The 17,240-nt window shown below is 42.2% G+C and overlaps 1 protein-coding gene across 1 annotated transcript in view; it reads right to left on the reverse strand.

The window, feature by feature from the left end:
* Positions 1–17,240, reverse strand: part of LOC127418576 (zinc finger protein ZFP2-like) — a 74,117-nt gene that overhangs the window by 8,809 nt on the left and 48,068 nt on the right. Inside the window, exon 4 of the mRNA XM_051659197.1 lies at positions 10,447–10,942. Coding sequence (XP_051515157.1) covers positions 10,447–10,942 — 496 coding nt within the window. The remainder of the gene's footprint in view (positions 1–10,446; positions 10,943–17,240) is intronic.

Below are 17,240 nucleotides of genomic sequence, written 5' to 3' on the forward strand. Positions count from 1 at the left end.
ACTAGATGCTGCATTAGTAGAGAACAGCAGTATGTTTGCCAACAAGACTGAAAGGACACTAACATTAAAGCTAACCTCAAGTGGTAAGAACAATGTGACAGAAATACACGCAAGTCCTACCCAAATGTTTAAATGTCACAATTGTTATCATCTATTACCATCTATTTGCATTAGTTTATATCCAGTTGGTCACATTAATCCATTCGTTAGCCAGCTAAGTTGCATACTTAAAGCTAGTGACGTGAGAAAGCAAATTAATATCTTCATGCAGCTGAAAGAAACAAGTAAACAAATCAGAAACACATCTGATTTCAATTAAAAAATTTTATCCTCACTGTTATACGATCACATTCTTGCGCTAAAAAAGGCTAGACACAGCGCAACAAATACAGTTTAACAGAAAGTAGGCATCTCAATATGCTCTTAAAGTTCTTTTTAATTAGAAAACAGCGATTCTGCACAAGATGCTGAATAAACAAAAACAAAGGGAAACAAAGACGTTTGTCTAGCAAGTGTTTACATAGAAAAACAAATGGATGGTTGCAAAAGCATTCGGTGTGAACAGCCCCTTACAATTGGTGGAGGTCTTTGGCTGTTGCGTCTTGCTCTCTTATAAGTGTTTCTCAGATTAAGCAATGAGTTGTTTAAATGCTTTGTTAGGAAAGATGTTCAACTTGGCAATATGTGTCTCGAGATTCTCGCATTCATTTCCTGTCTGTTGTGTTCCTTCTGACTGAACAGCCCCTGGCCTGGGCTCATAGTTTGAGCCGCTTCACCACCGAGTTCAGACGAATACCACTGCTATCTGTGAATATTGCTACACTACATACAACTGTACTGAATAAAAAACAATGCAGTTTTTCACTGTTATTATGAAGCTTGAGTCTGGAGTAGTAGAAATCAGAGCAAGTGTAACACCATGTGAACTGTCTATTGAAGCGTTTTCCCCCCCTCATTTTACTTTTGACTTAACATTTGAGAATATGGACTGACAAACTTTTTATTTCTTTATTTTTTGCACATTAGTTGAAAATGAAATGCTCTTTTTAACAACCAGGATAAGAAAGTTCTATGCAATAATATAACGGTGCTGAATGGTTTATGTATTTATTGTGCCCTCTTGTGGACTAAGGATACAACGTCAATTTAAAAATCAGCTGACTTTAAAATTTGAATATTAGTTCATATATATTAATATTTATATATTTATTTCATTTAAAAAAGTACAGTACATTTTCATGGTTCAATCAGTACTGTTTATTTTTGTAGTAAAGTTCAGCACTATTTTACTTTGGGTGTTATTTTTTTCATTCAGTATCAGTTTTAAAACTATCGGTTGATTAATCGGTTATCGGCAAGTACTGCCCAACTTGGTTATCGGTATCGGTAAAATCCTCTATCGGTCGACCTCTAGTATCAAATGCGTTTTTCACTGTCCAGCAAGACGACACAAGACGATTTAAACTGTAATGTGATAAACATCTTCTAATATTGTTGTGCTGCTCAACATGTGCCATCTGTAGTCACTAGAGGGTGTCCCATGATCACACATCTCTGAATAAAGCACTGAATGGAGACCTTTTGCCGTTTAGTAATCGTGTAAGAACATTTTATGATTTTATTCTTAATTCAATCAATCGAGCAGCCTTAAAAGACACCATATGGATATCTTAGAGGTCAAAATCAGCAGGTTTCAGAGTGTTTTGGGTGGTTTTCTCCTGATGTGCAGTAAGTGCCACTTACAACTGTCACGTCCGCAACACCATGTTTTTCTCATTAATGTGAAAATGACAAAGAATACAAATTAAATATTACATGTTCTTTGGAGTGCCAACCCTTCAAAATTATGTGGATATTATTATTTCTGGATTGAAGTGCATTTAAATTCACATAGATTTTACAGAGTGTGTCTAAAAAAAACTAATGTCTGCAGCCTTTTTCAACATTTCCTCCCGTCCCTCTCCAACCACTCTACTCTGGACATCACAGGAACTGTGCTCTGCTAGTTCGAATCCTATTTAAAAACCAATTGAAGAGAGACAAATGTGAAGAAAAACAAAAACAAATGCAATGGCAGAACACACCAAACGTCCATTATATACAGTATTTGTGATTTTTGCTGTGCAAAAGGCAGGGTTCTGCAGAATACTTAATTCTGCATGAATGATGTATTCTGGGCTGAATACTAAATGCTCTCTCTTGTAGCAGGGTGAGCAAGAGACAGACAAATTAGGTGTGGCACCAGGCCTCAGAGAGGCATTTATTTGAAATAATAAATGTTAGGAGGTAGTTAGGGATAGTACTGACAAACACAGAAGGTGGAGTCCAGATTATATCACTCATATGTGGGGAATAAGAAAGGCACACATGCGTCAGATGGGGCAGCCATTAGTTTTAAATGTGGAACTCAGCCTGTCAAGAGTGTGGGTAAATATGGCTCTGTGTGGACTGATCTTCCTCTTTTCTTCTATAATGATTGTTTTCCATTTGGAAAGTATCACTGTTGTCTTACTACCACCGTTACTACACAGGAACTCTTTTTAAAACTGAACACTACCGACCAATGCCAGGGCTTGACCGGGAAATCATACCGCCACGTGACACGCTATCGGACCAGAGTGAAGCCAATGCAGGTGAGTGGCCTCTCTCTGGGCATCCCCTAGCTGGCACACACGCGTACACAAACATCCTGGGATTGACCCACTTTATTTTGCAAAACGTTGGGACAGATATACAGTGCATCCAGAAAGTATTCACAGTGCTTCACTTTTTCCATATTTTGTTATGTTACAGCCTTATTCCAAAATGGATTAAATTCATTATTTTCCTCAAGATTCTACAAACAATACCCCATAATGACAACGTGAAAGAAGTTTGTTTGAAATCTTTGCAAATTTATTAAAAATAAAAAACAACTTGATTGGAGTCCACCTGTGGCAAATTCAGTTGATTGGACATGATTTTATAAAGGCAAGCACCTGTCTATATAAGGTCCCAAAGTTAACAGTGCATGTCAGAGCACAAACCAAGCCATTAAGTCCAAGGAATTGTCTGTAGACATCCGAGACAGGATTGTATCAAGGCACAGATCTGGGGAAGGGTACAGAAAAATGTCTGCAGCATTGAAGGTCCCAATGAGCACAGTGGCCTCCATCATCCATAATTGGAAGAAGTTTGGAACCACCAGGACTCTTCCTAGAGCTGGCCGCCTGGCCAAACTGAGCGATCGGGGGAGAAGGGCCTTAGTCAGGGAGGTGACCAAGAACCTGATGGTCACTCTGACAGAGCTCCAGCATTTCTCTGTGGAGAGAGGAGAACCTTCCAGAAGAACAACCTTCTCTGCAGCACTCCACCAATCAGGCCTGTATGGTAGAGTGGCCAGACGGAAGCCACTCCTCAGTAAGAGGCACATGACAGCCCACCTGGAGAATGCCAAAAGGCACCTGAAGGACTCTCAGACCATGAGAAACAAAGATTGATCTCTTTGGCCTGAATGGCAAGTGTCATGTCTGGAGGAAACCAGGCACTGCTCATCACCTGGCCAATACCACCATGGTGGTGGCAGCATCATGCTGTGGGGATGTTTTTCAGCGGCAGGAACTGGGAGACTAGTCAGGATTGAGGGAAAGATGAATGCAGCAATGTACAGAGACATCCTTGATGAAAACCTGCTCCAGAGTGCTCTGGACCTCAGAGTGGGGCGAAGGTTCATCTTCCAACAGGACAACAACCCTAAGCACACAGCCAAAATAACAAAGGTGTGGCTCCGGAACAACTCTGTGAATGTCCTTGAGTGGCCCAGCCAGAGCCCAGACTTGAACCCGATTGAACATCTCTGGAGAGATCTGAAAATGGCTGTGCACCAACGCTCCCCATCCAACCTGATGGAGCTTGAGAGGTCCTGCAAAGAAGAATGGGAGAAACTGCCCAAAAATTGGTGTGCCAAGCTTGTAGCATCATACTCAAAAAGACTTGAGGCTGTAATTGGTGCCAAAGGTGCTTCAACAAAGTATTGAGCAAAGGCTGTGAATACTTATGTACATGTGATTTTTTTTCATTTTTTATTTTTAATAAATTTGCAAAGATTTCAAACAAACTTCTTTCACATTGTCATTATGGGGTATTGTTGGTAGAATTTTGAGGAAAATAATGAATTTAATCAATTTTGGAATAAGGCTGTAACATAAGAAAATGTGGAAAAAGTGAAGCGCTTTGAATACTTTCCGGATGCACTGTAAATGGTGTACAAGCCCTAACTAGAGTGTAACCCTAGACAAGTAAGTTTACTAGTAAGGTCGTAGAATGTAACAATAATAAACTTCAAATGTCCAAAAAAGGAGGATCAAAGTGTTAATGGGGAAAGTGTCTAAAAAAAAAAGAGAGAGAATCTGTCATCCTCGCATTGAGATGGGGCTTTGTGAAGGATGAGGAGTGTCCAAAGGAATGTTCCAGGAGGCGGGTGGGGTCCGGCGGCCGCAACGCACTCCCCTCATTTGTCTGTGGCGTGAGGGACAGCGGCTACGAGGGGCAAGGCAGTGGCTTGTCTTCAGTGGGGCCATGGCGAGTGTGAGGGGAAGGCGGCACGGCATCCGTGCCCGTCAGCGTTATTTCCTGCACACCTTGCAGGGGTTCCGAGGGAGCATCTAATTCAGCCAGTACCCTACCCACTCTGCTCCTAGACCTGTGAGGACCAAATGTTTTCACACGCTCTGCATTGTTATGGCAGGATCTATATTCAAATCAGGTGAGCTTCATCCTCCACTGCCCATACAAGGCTTATCAAATTCCTCCTCTGTTCTCTCCTGCCCACACCTGTAGTGAGCCTGCTGAAAGACGGTGGGGATGATGATGATGAAGGGAGGGCTCGGTCGACTGCGTTGCTTTCCTGAGTATACTCCATTGACCCTGAGTGCAGACTGATGCGTTCGATGCATGCATACTATGACTGCTTTGCGATACTCTTTTAGTAGAGTCAATGGTCGACACATTCGCCAACGATGCACACAGACGATGACCGCATCCACTGGTCAAAAAAAGCTGGGTGGGCGTGGTCAGGCTGTGCAGACTGGCTGATGCTGAAATTTACCAATCCAAGAGCTCTATTAACTCTGGGCACCATGACCAGTTGGGCCATTCTGGCGCAACCAGCAATACTGTTTCCTTGTTCTCCCAAATTTTGCACAATACTTGAAGTAGACGGGAAGGAATGCATTGCAGGGCCATCCTTAGGGCGGTGCAGCTGGTGCGGTCGCACCAGGCCCCGGAGGGCCCCATGGAAATCTCTAACCAGATGCCGGTGACACCCAATCACCCCCCCCCCCAGTGACTGTTACTGGGGGTGACTTCCAAAGGCAGCGATCGCTACTGCGGGGATCACAAAACGCGATTGCTTACGACGGGATGAGGAACATGCACGACAGCAACGTGCATCTCACCACCACACCACACATTCTTGACCCTCCCAACAATGGACAGCAAAAGGCCCTGATGCTCCAAATGAGCAAGTAACAGGTCTGCAAGCTTGTTTCTTCTGAAAGTGCTAAGAGCAAACAGTCATTGAGGTAATTCATAATGTGCTCAGCCTCAACGGAGTGAGCTCCAAATCAACACATTTTGTGAATGTACAAGCAGCCAGGGATAAGCCGAAGAGCAGGACTTTGGTAAGCAGTCCCCTTGAAGGCGAATCTCAAGAATGGCCTGTGATGAGGGGTTATGTGCACATCAAAGTGACTTTTAGGTTAATTGACACAAGCCAGTCTATAGGGCGAACATGAGACAGAATCTGCTTCCGGGTAATCATTTTGAACTGAAACTTGTGAGTGTCAGATTCAAGCACCTCAGATCCAAAATGGGAATTTATCAGCAGCCACCTCACAAACTGTAGTGCATAGTCGTGCGTGTGTTGCAACTTAGGCAGTCTCCTGTGTGTTGCCAACCATAGTAAAAACGGGGAAAATTGTTCTGCGTTACAGAGGAAATGACAATCTGTTCCCGGCTCACAACGGTGGGAGAAACAAGAAGCTTGTTTAATAAGCACCATAAGGCAACAGCGCCAGATACCTGAAAATCTTACTGAATAGGGAAAACGCCATGACATAATAAGCTGCTCATGCAGCTCTGGAAAGAAAGGCACAATGACAACAGTGACAATTTATCCTCAACTTTTCCGTGCTCTATATCCCGTCCTCACGCGTCTCCCTCATGCAGTCCCTCAGGAGCCGCAGAAGGAGTGTGGCTAGAGGAGAGGACCAGTTTTGACTTTCAAACCAAAAGCTGAGAGTAAAGCGTTGAGATTTATGTGCCCACCAAAAATGCAATCAAACTCGGTAAGCACTTTGTCGGCGTGGGCTCTGCCCAGGCAATCACAGCACTTGTGTTGAATGGAGCCTGATGTGGAGAAGATGTGGCATGCCAGCCTGAGCCGGTGATAAATCCCCCTCAAATCTCCATGCTCTATTCCCCATACTCAGTATTGTCAGGAAACTGTCACTTTGTCAGACATGCTTATAGTGGTGACAGGATCCTGGCACCCAGGTTCTGTGTTTGTGTTTCCTGTTCAGAGCATGGTGTCTGGGTCCTGACTCTTCAGCCTAATTCTTTTTCTGTTCTGGGTTGGGATCCGGACACTCATGATCCATGTCTCATCTTTTGTGAGCGCATGGCTTTGGTTTCAGTCCTCTTGTCATGCGCTCTTCTGTCAGTCTTGTGTGTTGTGCAAGTGCACATGGCTTTGTTTGGTCCTTCATCACCATGTGTACTCTTGTCTGTTGTAGCATGTGTTAGCACATGGCTTTGTGTTCGTCTGCCATGTGCTTCCCTGACCCTGCCTCCTCGTTACCCTCATCACTCTCCCTATTTTAGTCCTTATGTTAATTGCCTTCACCTGTTCCTCATGTGCTTTGCCTCTATATATTTTGCCCTCTTCCCTCTTGTATTTGTCAGATCATGTTGCGAGTTTGTTTGTTTCTGTTGTGTTCCTGTTTCTGGAGGTTACTCTCTTGCCATTACAATCAAGTTGGCCATGAATTTGGATGAGTTTATCTAAGCCTCTGCCTCAGAGGACTTCCTTCCTTCATCCCAGCCCGAGGACAATGATACTCCCTCACTGGCATTGGATGGGGTGGCCGCTCGGAAGAAAAGCACCCAGACTTGCTGCTGACCGCCAGGAGGCGGAGGAGCCCCCTGCGGACCGCCAGGAGGGGTCAGAGTCCGCTGCAGCACCCCTGGAGGGGTACAAGTCTGCTGCTGTTCTCTTGGCGGTCAATAATATCCCTTCACCTGTTGCAATCGACGAGTCTGTCCAGTTCCCCACGGCCATCGACGAGCCTGTCAAGTTTGCCTCGGCTGTCAATGAGCCTGTCCAGTTCCCCACGGCCATCGATAAACCTGTCCAGTCAGTCTCCACACCAACGGCCGCCATCCAGTCTGACCCCTACCCAGCAGCCTGCATCCACACTGACCCCTGCCCAGCAGCCTGCACACACACTGACTACCGTTCAGTGATCGCCGTTCTACCTGACCCATTCAGCGGCCACTGTCCAGTCTGACCCCTCACCAGCAGCAGCCACCCAGCCTGACCCCGCGCCAGTGGCCACCACCCAGCCCGACCACACTCCAGTGGCCGCTGCCCAATCTGACCCGACACCAGCGTCAGCAACCCAACCCTTGTCCAGCGGCTGGCATCCAGACTGATCCCGGTTTTGCGGCCACTGTCCAGTCTGACCTCAAACCAACGGCTACCGCCCATTCTGACGCCACACCAGAGGCCACCATGGACCTCACCCTTTGCCCAGCAGCCACCAAAAACCTCACTCTCTGCCCAGCTGCGGCCAACGAACAGTCTGCCCAGCCCTCTGGGGTCCCTGCCCAGTCCGTCTGGCCCTTCGGGGTCCCTGCCCGATCTGTCTTGTCCTGTGCCACCACCGATCTCTGTCCAGCAGCCACCACAGCCCAATGGTCCAGGACAATCCTAAGTTGAACCCAGCTGCTCGGACCTTGCCTTGGCCTCTAGGTTCTCTTCCTGATCCATCCAGTCCTCCTGGTCCATTTCTAGCTCCGCCACTGGCCTCCCGGTCCATCTTGGCATCCGGATTCCCCTCCAGTTCCACCCTGGCCTTGTGTGTCACCCTGTTCTCCCGGTCTAATCTATGACATTTGTCATCCTACTTCCTGGACTAAGCCATCCCCCCTGGTTTCCCCCACCCTCCCTCCCTCCCTGGTCTGCCTGGGCCATTCCATTTCCCCGGCCTCCTGACCCTGCCCCATACTTGAAGCCATCCCCCTAGTTTCCCTCCCTTGGTTGGTACTTCTTGTTCCTCCGGTCCTGCCCTGGTCTGTGCTTCCTGTCTCACCCTGGTCTGTGCCTCCAGCCCCACCTTAGTTTGTGTTTTTGTCTGTTCTGTTTTCTGTTCCCCTTTTTTGATGGGGGGAGGGTAGTTTTTTTTTGTTGTTGTTCCTCTAACCATGAGTTTTGCTTTATTTGCTTGTTTACTGTTATTTAATAGAATAATTTAATTTTCACTCATTCCTGCATTTGGATCCTCATTCCTGCTAATTGCTTGACAAGTATAGTGGGAGGAGAGGGGGAGAGATTCATGCATTCACATTAAACACAACCAGCCTCGACGAGCGTCACTGTACATAAAACAGTGCTCATGCCTGCCAGACAGAGTGAAATATGCTTGTTTTCATGTGCTTGTGGAAACATTTGCAAAAAGACATCTCTATAAATACGTCATTAAGCAAATGGCTCTTTTACAATTTTGCACAGTATACAAAATACACACAAACACAATCAGGCTGTAGCATTTACGTTACAAGCTACAAAACGCGACAAATAAGCCCCTTGCTGGGTGTTATGGTGATATTTGTCATGGAGATGGAATAAATTGTCAACCGGTAGAGATTTTTCTATACGTCTATATCGCATAATGTAAATATCTGTATGACACTCCTCCTGGCTGCATGCGAGACTTATAGCGAAAGATAAACATGGAGAAATATGAACACAGAACGCGGGATGACTCTAAATCAAGTCAAACTCATTTGCATTTTCTCACATTGATGGATGAAAGCGCTCTGATGCGCGTGCACAGCCACGCACCGTGGTGTGAAATTGACCCTCTGCTAAAAGCCCCCCTGCTCTTTATAGTGCTGCTGATGCTGTCAAGCTTTCCTACACGCATCTGTACCTTTGCAAATATGGAGAGACAAGTGACTGCACTGAGTAAATTCCCACAGGGATTATTAAATATATTACACCTTAGTCAACCATGCATTAATATTTAGTAGGCTATATAGCTGCCAAAAAGCTTTGCAGTGTCCAGTGGAAGGCTAAATTCAAAAATACCTGATGGAGTGGTTTGCTCCAGAATAAAAATGCTTAAGTTAAATTACAGAGAAGCCTCTTTTTTTCCCCTCTTGGATTGAAAAACGGTACATAGAAAATAAAAAAGATCAAATATTATTTAAATAATTATTTATTGTTAAAGTTTTTCCATTTCAATAGACATGACAGGTGTACCATTAGGTTACTTCAGAAATTGTAAAAAAAAAACTATAAGCCTACCTTAATGTATATCTTTATCATCCACAAATCGTATCGCTTGGGAAGACATTAATTTAACCACTGGAGTTGTGTGGATTACTTTTATGCTGACTGTCTGTGCTTTTTGTGTTGCTTTGGAGCTTTAAAGTGCTTATCACCATCAACTTGCATTGTGTGGACCTTCACAGCTGAGATATTCTTTTAAAAATCTTTGCATTCTTCTGAAGAATGTCAGTCATACACATCTGGGATGGTATGAGGGTGAGTAAATGATGAGAGAATTTCATTTTTGGGTAAACTATCCCTTAAAGAGTATTTGATTCCTTTTTTCACGTATATCTTCTCCTTCGTAATGAATATTATCCATAACAAGCTAAATAAACATTAAACATGATTGAAAACAGAGGGCGAAATGCAACTATCATATCCGCAGATTGGAGACGATGAAATGGGGTGTTTTTGCCTGTCAGTCATTGACGCTCTATGAGAGGTTGGGCATACTGAGATGGCCACTCGAACACTTTCAGTGGCTTCACCTCCTGCTGGCAGTTTAACGTTGCATCACCGATCCAGTTCTATTTATATATCAATGGTCACACCATGCAATGACGTGGACCAATGGCAGTAAGAAGGTGTTTTGCAGCCGGTAAGAAGTTTGCCCAGGGAAGTTGTTACGAACCATCGATTGAACTCAAAAACACCTTTGTATTGGCCAGATTTTGATCTAAATGACGTCACACACGTTTATTCTTCGATTTCGTAGGAAGTGTGCAGGTGCCTTAATGCACAAAAGACAAGTGAACACTTCTAAAACAACAAAACAATGAGGAACTTTTTCATGTTGACATGACAGTTGATTGTCTTCAAAATGTAAAACAACTTAAAAGGAAAAAACATACCTGAAGGAATAAAATTATCTTCATCTCGCTGTTGTTCCTCTGTTGTGGTTTCTCCTCTCATCTTCATCAGGTTTCTGCAGTCCAGCAGCTTCACTGAACACATCTTCACTGGTGTCTGCAGCATCTGCTGTTCATCATCATCTTCATCACTCTGTTGTTCCTCTGCTGTATTTTCTTCTTTTACCTCCTCTTGCTTCACTTCAATCTTCACTGGTGTCTGCAGCATCTGCTGTTCTCCAGCGTTACAGACAGAAGTCAGAGACTCTGTGGAGGTTTGATCACCCTGATTACTGTCACACACACTCTCCTGAGCATCAGTAGAACAGAGTAAAGTGAGCTGTGAGTCCTGTGTGTCTCTGGATCTCTGTTCAGAGAGTTTGTCCAGCAGCCGCTGTGGTGTGGACTGATCTCTGCCGCTCCACACTGAATCCTGATATTCTGTGGAGGTCCCATCAGTCACACACACTGAAGATTGACAGGAAACCTTTTCCAGCTCCTGAAAAACACAACACAATCACATCTGTACCGTTCATCAGCACAGAGTCACAGTCATATCACATAATTTGAAACGTACTTACAATCTCAACTTTAACTCGCTCAAAACAGATACAGCGTGAAACAAGTTCTGTCTCCTTTAGCTTTGCATTCAGTGACGCCACCTCTTTCTTCAGCTGAGAGATTTCTGTGATGAAATCATCAATATCCAGCATGGACAGATCAGTTCCTACTGATTTACAGCAGATCACATCCACCTGCTCTCTCATGATGAACATCTGAACACAAAAACATCATCATTATAATGGACTGACATTCATCAAACTCTAAAACATTATTATATAATTACACACAAGAACAGATCTGTTAAACAAAATCTGTTTCTGAGATAGTACAAAAAAATAAACGTGTGCTTGTGTATGACAGCAGGAATATTATCAGCTGTTATAACAGGATATAAACTGTAAAGTATATTATCACCTACAGTGAACTCGTTTATAAACAGCCGCTGTATTTAAAGAGCTGATATATCAGAAATGAAACGTGATATTCACAGATTTCTGCTTGTTTTTCCTGAAACTGAATATTTTAAAGCGTCCGTCACAAAACAATGCTCCATGTGGAGATAATAATCTTCTTTTACTGTCATTAAAACGCCAAAGAGAGAAAACAGCATATCAACATAGATCTTGATGTGCACACAACATAAATACATAAAATGATGTAAAAACACAATAAACAACACGTACCTGCGCGCTCAAACTGTCTGCAGCTCTTGTTTCATCTCGTGTTTTATGGTGGTTGGAAAAACAACTCACGGTGCGTTTCTGTCATCTACTGGACTGGAGTGAATCACACATGATGATATAGCCTGAAAAACTCGAAGCGTTCATCGTTTTAACTATTTTTGCCTCGTCAAAACTATTTTTTAGAAAGATATCTGTAATTTTGTATTTATTTATTTTTATTTGTCTAATAATAATTCACACTGGAGAGATCATCAATGCAGCGGATGAATTCTAATTATAAGAATAAATGTGACTGATGTTCACACATTAAAATGCCATAAGGAGGTTTTGTAAACTCAATTATTTTTAAGGCTATTATTGTTGTCTTTTCGTATAACTTTATAAAAATCATCCTCAGCAGTCACAAAAAGATAGATATGCCTAAGCGTCATTGTTATTTGTGGACAAACTCTTATGAACACTTATGAAACATAAAGTATGGTAAACTCCTGAAGTCATGCCAATACCACACTGGCCACATTTACATGCAACCAAATAAACCGTTTAGAATCGACTGATAGCTTAATCCGATTGAAAAGCTTTCATGTAAACACAAAAATGATCCGATTGTGCTGGATTTGTAATTAATTTCCATCCGCTTGAAGGGAGTGGTGTAGACCTAAAATAATCAGATTAACAGAAAAATATTAGCCATGTAGACATTTGAATCTGACTACTTTCTCAATCGTATTTAAAATACCTTGTGCTCATGAGCAGAGATGTGGTGTGTATGTATGTTTATACATGATACTCTTCGCTTGAACCTATAAAGCAATGACAAAACACATTATTAAGGGTATGCGGGTTCACACTAAATATTCTGCAGCACACATATGTTCTTTCATGACATCACATAAAGCAAAAAAGAAAGTTGCGTTTTTCTTAACAGGGACTTTAAGCATCAGGTGCGTTTATGGCGTTCCGTGTTCCATTGCGTGTACGCGACTTCACTCACTTCCTGACGTCGAAACCATCATTTCTAAAGCATTTCTTCTTTGCCATAGTGACAGTCGATCGTACATGACAGATTCAGAAAGTAAATGTCAGAATATGTTTTACAAGAGATGATGCAAAGGGAGCCTAACGTCCTCAAAACTTGATTTAGGGTTTCATAAAACACTGTACCTCAGCACCAGTGTTGGGTGTAATGCATTACTAAGTAATTAATTACTGTAGTTAAATTACTTTTTCATTGGAAAAAGTAAGGGATTACTCTTAATTTTTAAGTAATTACAGTTACTTCTGATGTAACTTAAATATTGTATAGACTATAAAACAACTCTATATAAAACAATAGTGAATTTAAAATCGCAATTTAACATCTAATGTTAAAATGTGCGTTTTCTAATTTAATGCAGCCCAGTTAAATTCTTTGGCCAGTTCGTGAATAATTTATTTGATTTTATGTGATTTATTTGAAAGAATTAAAAGAACAATTTCATGTATATCCTTGTATTTCTCATCTGGTCAAGGTTGATCAGGGTTTTAGAATAAGTAATGCAATTACTTTTCAGACAGAGTACTTTTTTAGAGTAACTTACCCAACACTGCTCAGCACCGGACATTAATGCAGATATTTTAGCAAATTCTTCCTAATCACCAATGAATTCAATGCAATTGAGTGTTTTTCAATTAGAAAATTATTGACAGACATTAAAAAATGAATAAACATTCAACGTGAAATACATTTCTTACCACCGAAGGGAACAGTTTAGCAGAGACATCTCTTCATTTGATGTCAATAAAAAAAACTTCTCAGTTGCACTTTTACATCATGTTCTTTTCGTTCACATGAGTCAAATCTTTGTCAAATTTATATTTAATACCACACCTTGAAGTACTTTTGAGTAAATCGATGAATGTCTGTCAGCGAGTCGATCCACCGGAATGACCGTTAATTTTTAAATTGTGCAAGCGCGCGAATTCCTGTAGAGGAATGAAAGCGCGTGCAGATCAAATGCGCGTGCTTGTATATCAGACGCAGCGAGTAAGACTGGAAGATAGCACATATTATATAATTATCGTATGCTTTTCAAATCTATTTTTTATAATCCTTTCAAATCCCATACACTCTGATCTTACTTCAACATTTAATAAACCCCAAAAGGTTTTTGTAAACTGGGGGATACAAATATTTAAGAGGCTGGGAGAGAAGCAATGAGTGAGTCAGTTCATTTTTTTCTGAAATATATTAAAAAGGGAGTCCCTGCAAATTCTGAGGACATGCAACTTTGTATATAAAGTCACACAAGCTCACAACCTTTGACTGTGTCTCGTTTCGAAGGCTGCGGACGTGTCCTTTGAAGGATGCAGTATACCGAGTGTCCTCCTTTAAACAAGCCTAGTTTAAAGGAGACGGCCTTCTTAGGACAAACGGAAACGGAACGTAACATGGTTGCTATGACAGCATGCCACTCTTTAAAGCGCGGGCGCTTTAAGTGAGAAGGGAACACAGTCCCTCTGGAAGGGAATGTATGAGGCAAATTTTAGGAGCGTTATAAAAGATTTAAAAATAGATTTTACAGGTGTAATTTTAGTCTAATACTTTATTTTGATTATATATTAATATAATAATACATATTATATACTCTGCACCCTTCTACTGAGGTACTTCAACTTGGGAATTAACATTCCTTGCGTTTGAACATCATATTTACGGGCAAATTGGCGTCATTTTATTTTAATTGTTAGACATTTCCGTTGAAGCTAAGAAATGTGGGTTTTGAGTGCCCACGAAGGATACACCTCATGCATCCTCCGAATTCTCGTGAATGAAGGCTGCATTCGGAGTGTCCTACTCGCTTTTTTTAAACGAGACAGCCATTTTTTATTTTTTATTTTTTTTTTAAAGGCAGCTGACCTCGAGGCAAACACTCCTATCTTTTCAATGTTATGTTCAGGATTTCTACAAGCTATAACATTGAAAATAAAAGCAATATATAAAAATAAAAATAGTTTAAAAAAGTAAGCTATTGGAAATGTATTATGTGGGCCCTAATGTGTTGAAAAATAGCAATTAATAAATTTTCAGTGGTACCTTTATATGCTTGCCCTTTTTAGGGATTTAAATTCTGTACTGCAATAATGTCATTCATTGTTGTCTATCAAACTCTCCGCAACGTTTATGAAAAAATGATCAAATATACAAAAAAACTATGCAAAAAGGGAAACAAATATAAAACTTAAAAATAACCATTAGAGAATGTTTTAAGTTCTTACTAGGTTGTCCCATAAATCCCTCCCTGCAATATTTTGGGAAGGTTAGTTTATGGTACAATAAAACCTAAATATAACCATTGGAGAACGTTCTGCATAAGTTCTTTTTCATTTGTAACACAAAAACAGACCTGCAACATTTTGGAAACATTAGTTAATGGTTAGAAATTCCATTTGTTTTAGAAAACATAATTACATTTTTACATGCAATAATCATTCTATTTAATTATGAAAGTAACAAATATGTTTGGAAGTTCAGATAAGCCATTCAAAATCAACTTTGTAAAAAAAACTGTTTGAATGGACACGTCTGCCGAATTGTCTCGCAATACGACTACTTTGTGATACTCTTTTAGTAAAGTTAAGGGAAGGTGCATGCACTGACTAAGTGCACAGACGAGGACTCTCCGCGTGTCAAGAAAATCTGTGCCCCATCCGGACAGTCCATGCAGACTGTGCTGATGATGAACTTTGCATCACGTATACTGTAGGGCTGTCACTATCGATTATTTTGGCAATCGAGTAATCTAACAACTTTTCTGACGATTAATCGAGTAATCTGAAAAATTATTTAATAACTCATAGTGCATAAAGTTGTCGAGCCATGTTTGGCTAAAATGCATTAATTAGCCTAAGCTTTTATGTATTTTACGATTGAATAAAAACAACAAAACAATTGTGCGAACAATATGTAAAGCCAACAGACATCCGAAGCAGATCTATAATATATAAAAAGATGTATATTCAAGCTGATAGAGATTGGCTTCTACAGGTGAGTCCAGCTTTTTAACTGCAAGATCTACTTTTTTCTTTAACTAGTTCAACATGATCTCCCATTTTAGTTTAGAACTCAAATATGGGAAAACAAGCCATGGAAATACAATATTTTATCTTTTCAGAAACAATGTCAGCGAGTTTGTCGGTTTGTTTTGTATGTTTTGTCATTTTCTCTCCCTCATGTTTCGCAGGCATGGGACGTCAGCAGGATCAAATCGCTGCCTGGAGGTGATGGCTTCGCAGCTCGCCGAACTCACCTCCTTTGTTCAGCAGCTCCACCATCTCCTGATGCTGGCCCATCTCAGGAATCTTCCTTACCGACTCTGGCAGTTCCTCTGGCTCCTGGATTCTTTGAAGCCCACATTCCCCCTCCAGCCCCATATTCAGGTGAGGCTGAATCCTGCAGTGCATTCCTTTCGCAATGTTCCCTGTTCTTCACATTACAGCCCTCCACTTTCGCCTGAAGGTGGCCTGTGTTATTACGTTCCTCACTGGAAGGGCTGGCAAATGGGGCACTGCCATGTGGGACAACAGACATCCCTGCTGCGCTTCCCATCATGCCTTTACCACGGAGCTCCGCCGAGTGTTTGATTGCTCGGCTCAAGGTCGGGAGGCGGCGAGGGTTTTATCTGGACTGTCTTAAGGAGATCGACAAGTATCAGATTATGCGATTTAATTTCTTCAATGTGACTCGCACTCTTGTGAGTGGAATGACCACGCTATGTGGGATCGATTTCTGCATGGTCTTTCCGATGACATTCTGGACGAGATTTATTCTTTGGATTTGCCTCCGCGCTTCGATGAGTTGATGGATTTGGCTATCTGAGTCAAACATCGCCTGACCCTACGCAGTCACCATCGCCAACATCGCTTTCCACCTACCATGGTGGCTGATCCTCCTACCCATTCTGCCTCTCCAGTAAACTCGCCAGTATCACGGCCCGACACGGAGCCAAAGCACGTCGATAGAACTCAAATCTCACGCAGGGAGAAACAGCAACGTCTCATTAATGGACTGTGTTTTTACTGTGCTGCTTCTGATCATCTCTCTGCTTCCTGTCCAGTAAAAGACATAGCTTGTTGGTAGGAGAGGAGTTACTGGCGAGCACAACACCTTTGGACAAAACTCCTGGACTTCAGACACTTCTCCTGGCCCGACTGCAGAATGGATCTACCCATCACATGGTTTCCCCCTTGGTTGATCCCGGAGCTGAAGGGAACTTTATGGATTTCGAATTGGCTTCTAAGAGGTGACTTCCTATGGTCCAGTTGGAAAGACCCATCACCACCCACACCCTAAGGGGCATGCCGCTGCCATTATCACTCAATCCACAAAGCCGGTCACCTTCGTCTCAGGAATCATAAGGAGCAGTTGTCCTTCTACCTTATCCAATCTCCATCGGTACCGGTAGTGTTGGGGCATCCTTGGTTGGTAACGCACAACCCACACATAGATTGGTCAACCAAAACTGTTCTTGCTTGGAGTCCTTATTGTTTGTCACACTGTCTTAACTCTGC

This window comes from Myxocyprinus asiaticus, chromosome 28 (assembly GCF_019703515.2).
Source record: "Myxocyprinus asiaticus isolate MX2 ecotype Aquarium Trade chromosome 28, UBuf_Myxa_2, whole genome shotgun sequence".
Lineage (NCBI taxonomy): Eukaryota > Metazoa > Chordata > Actinopteri > Cypriniformes > Catostomidae > Myxocyprinus > Myxocyprinus asiaticus.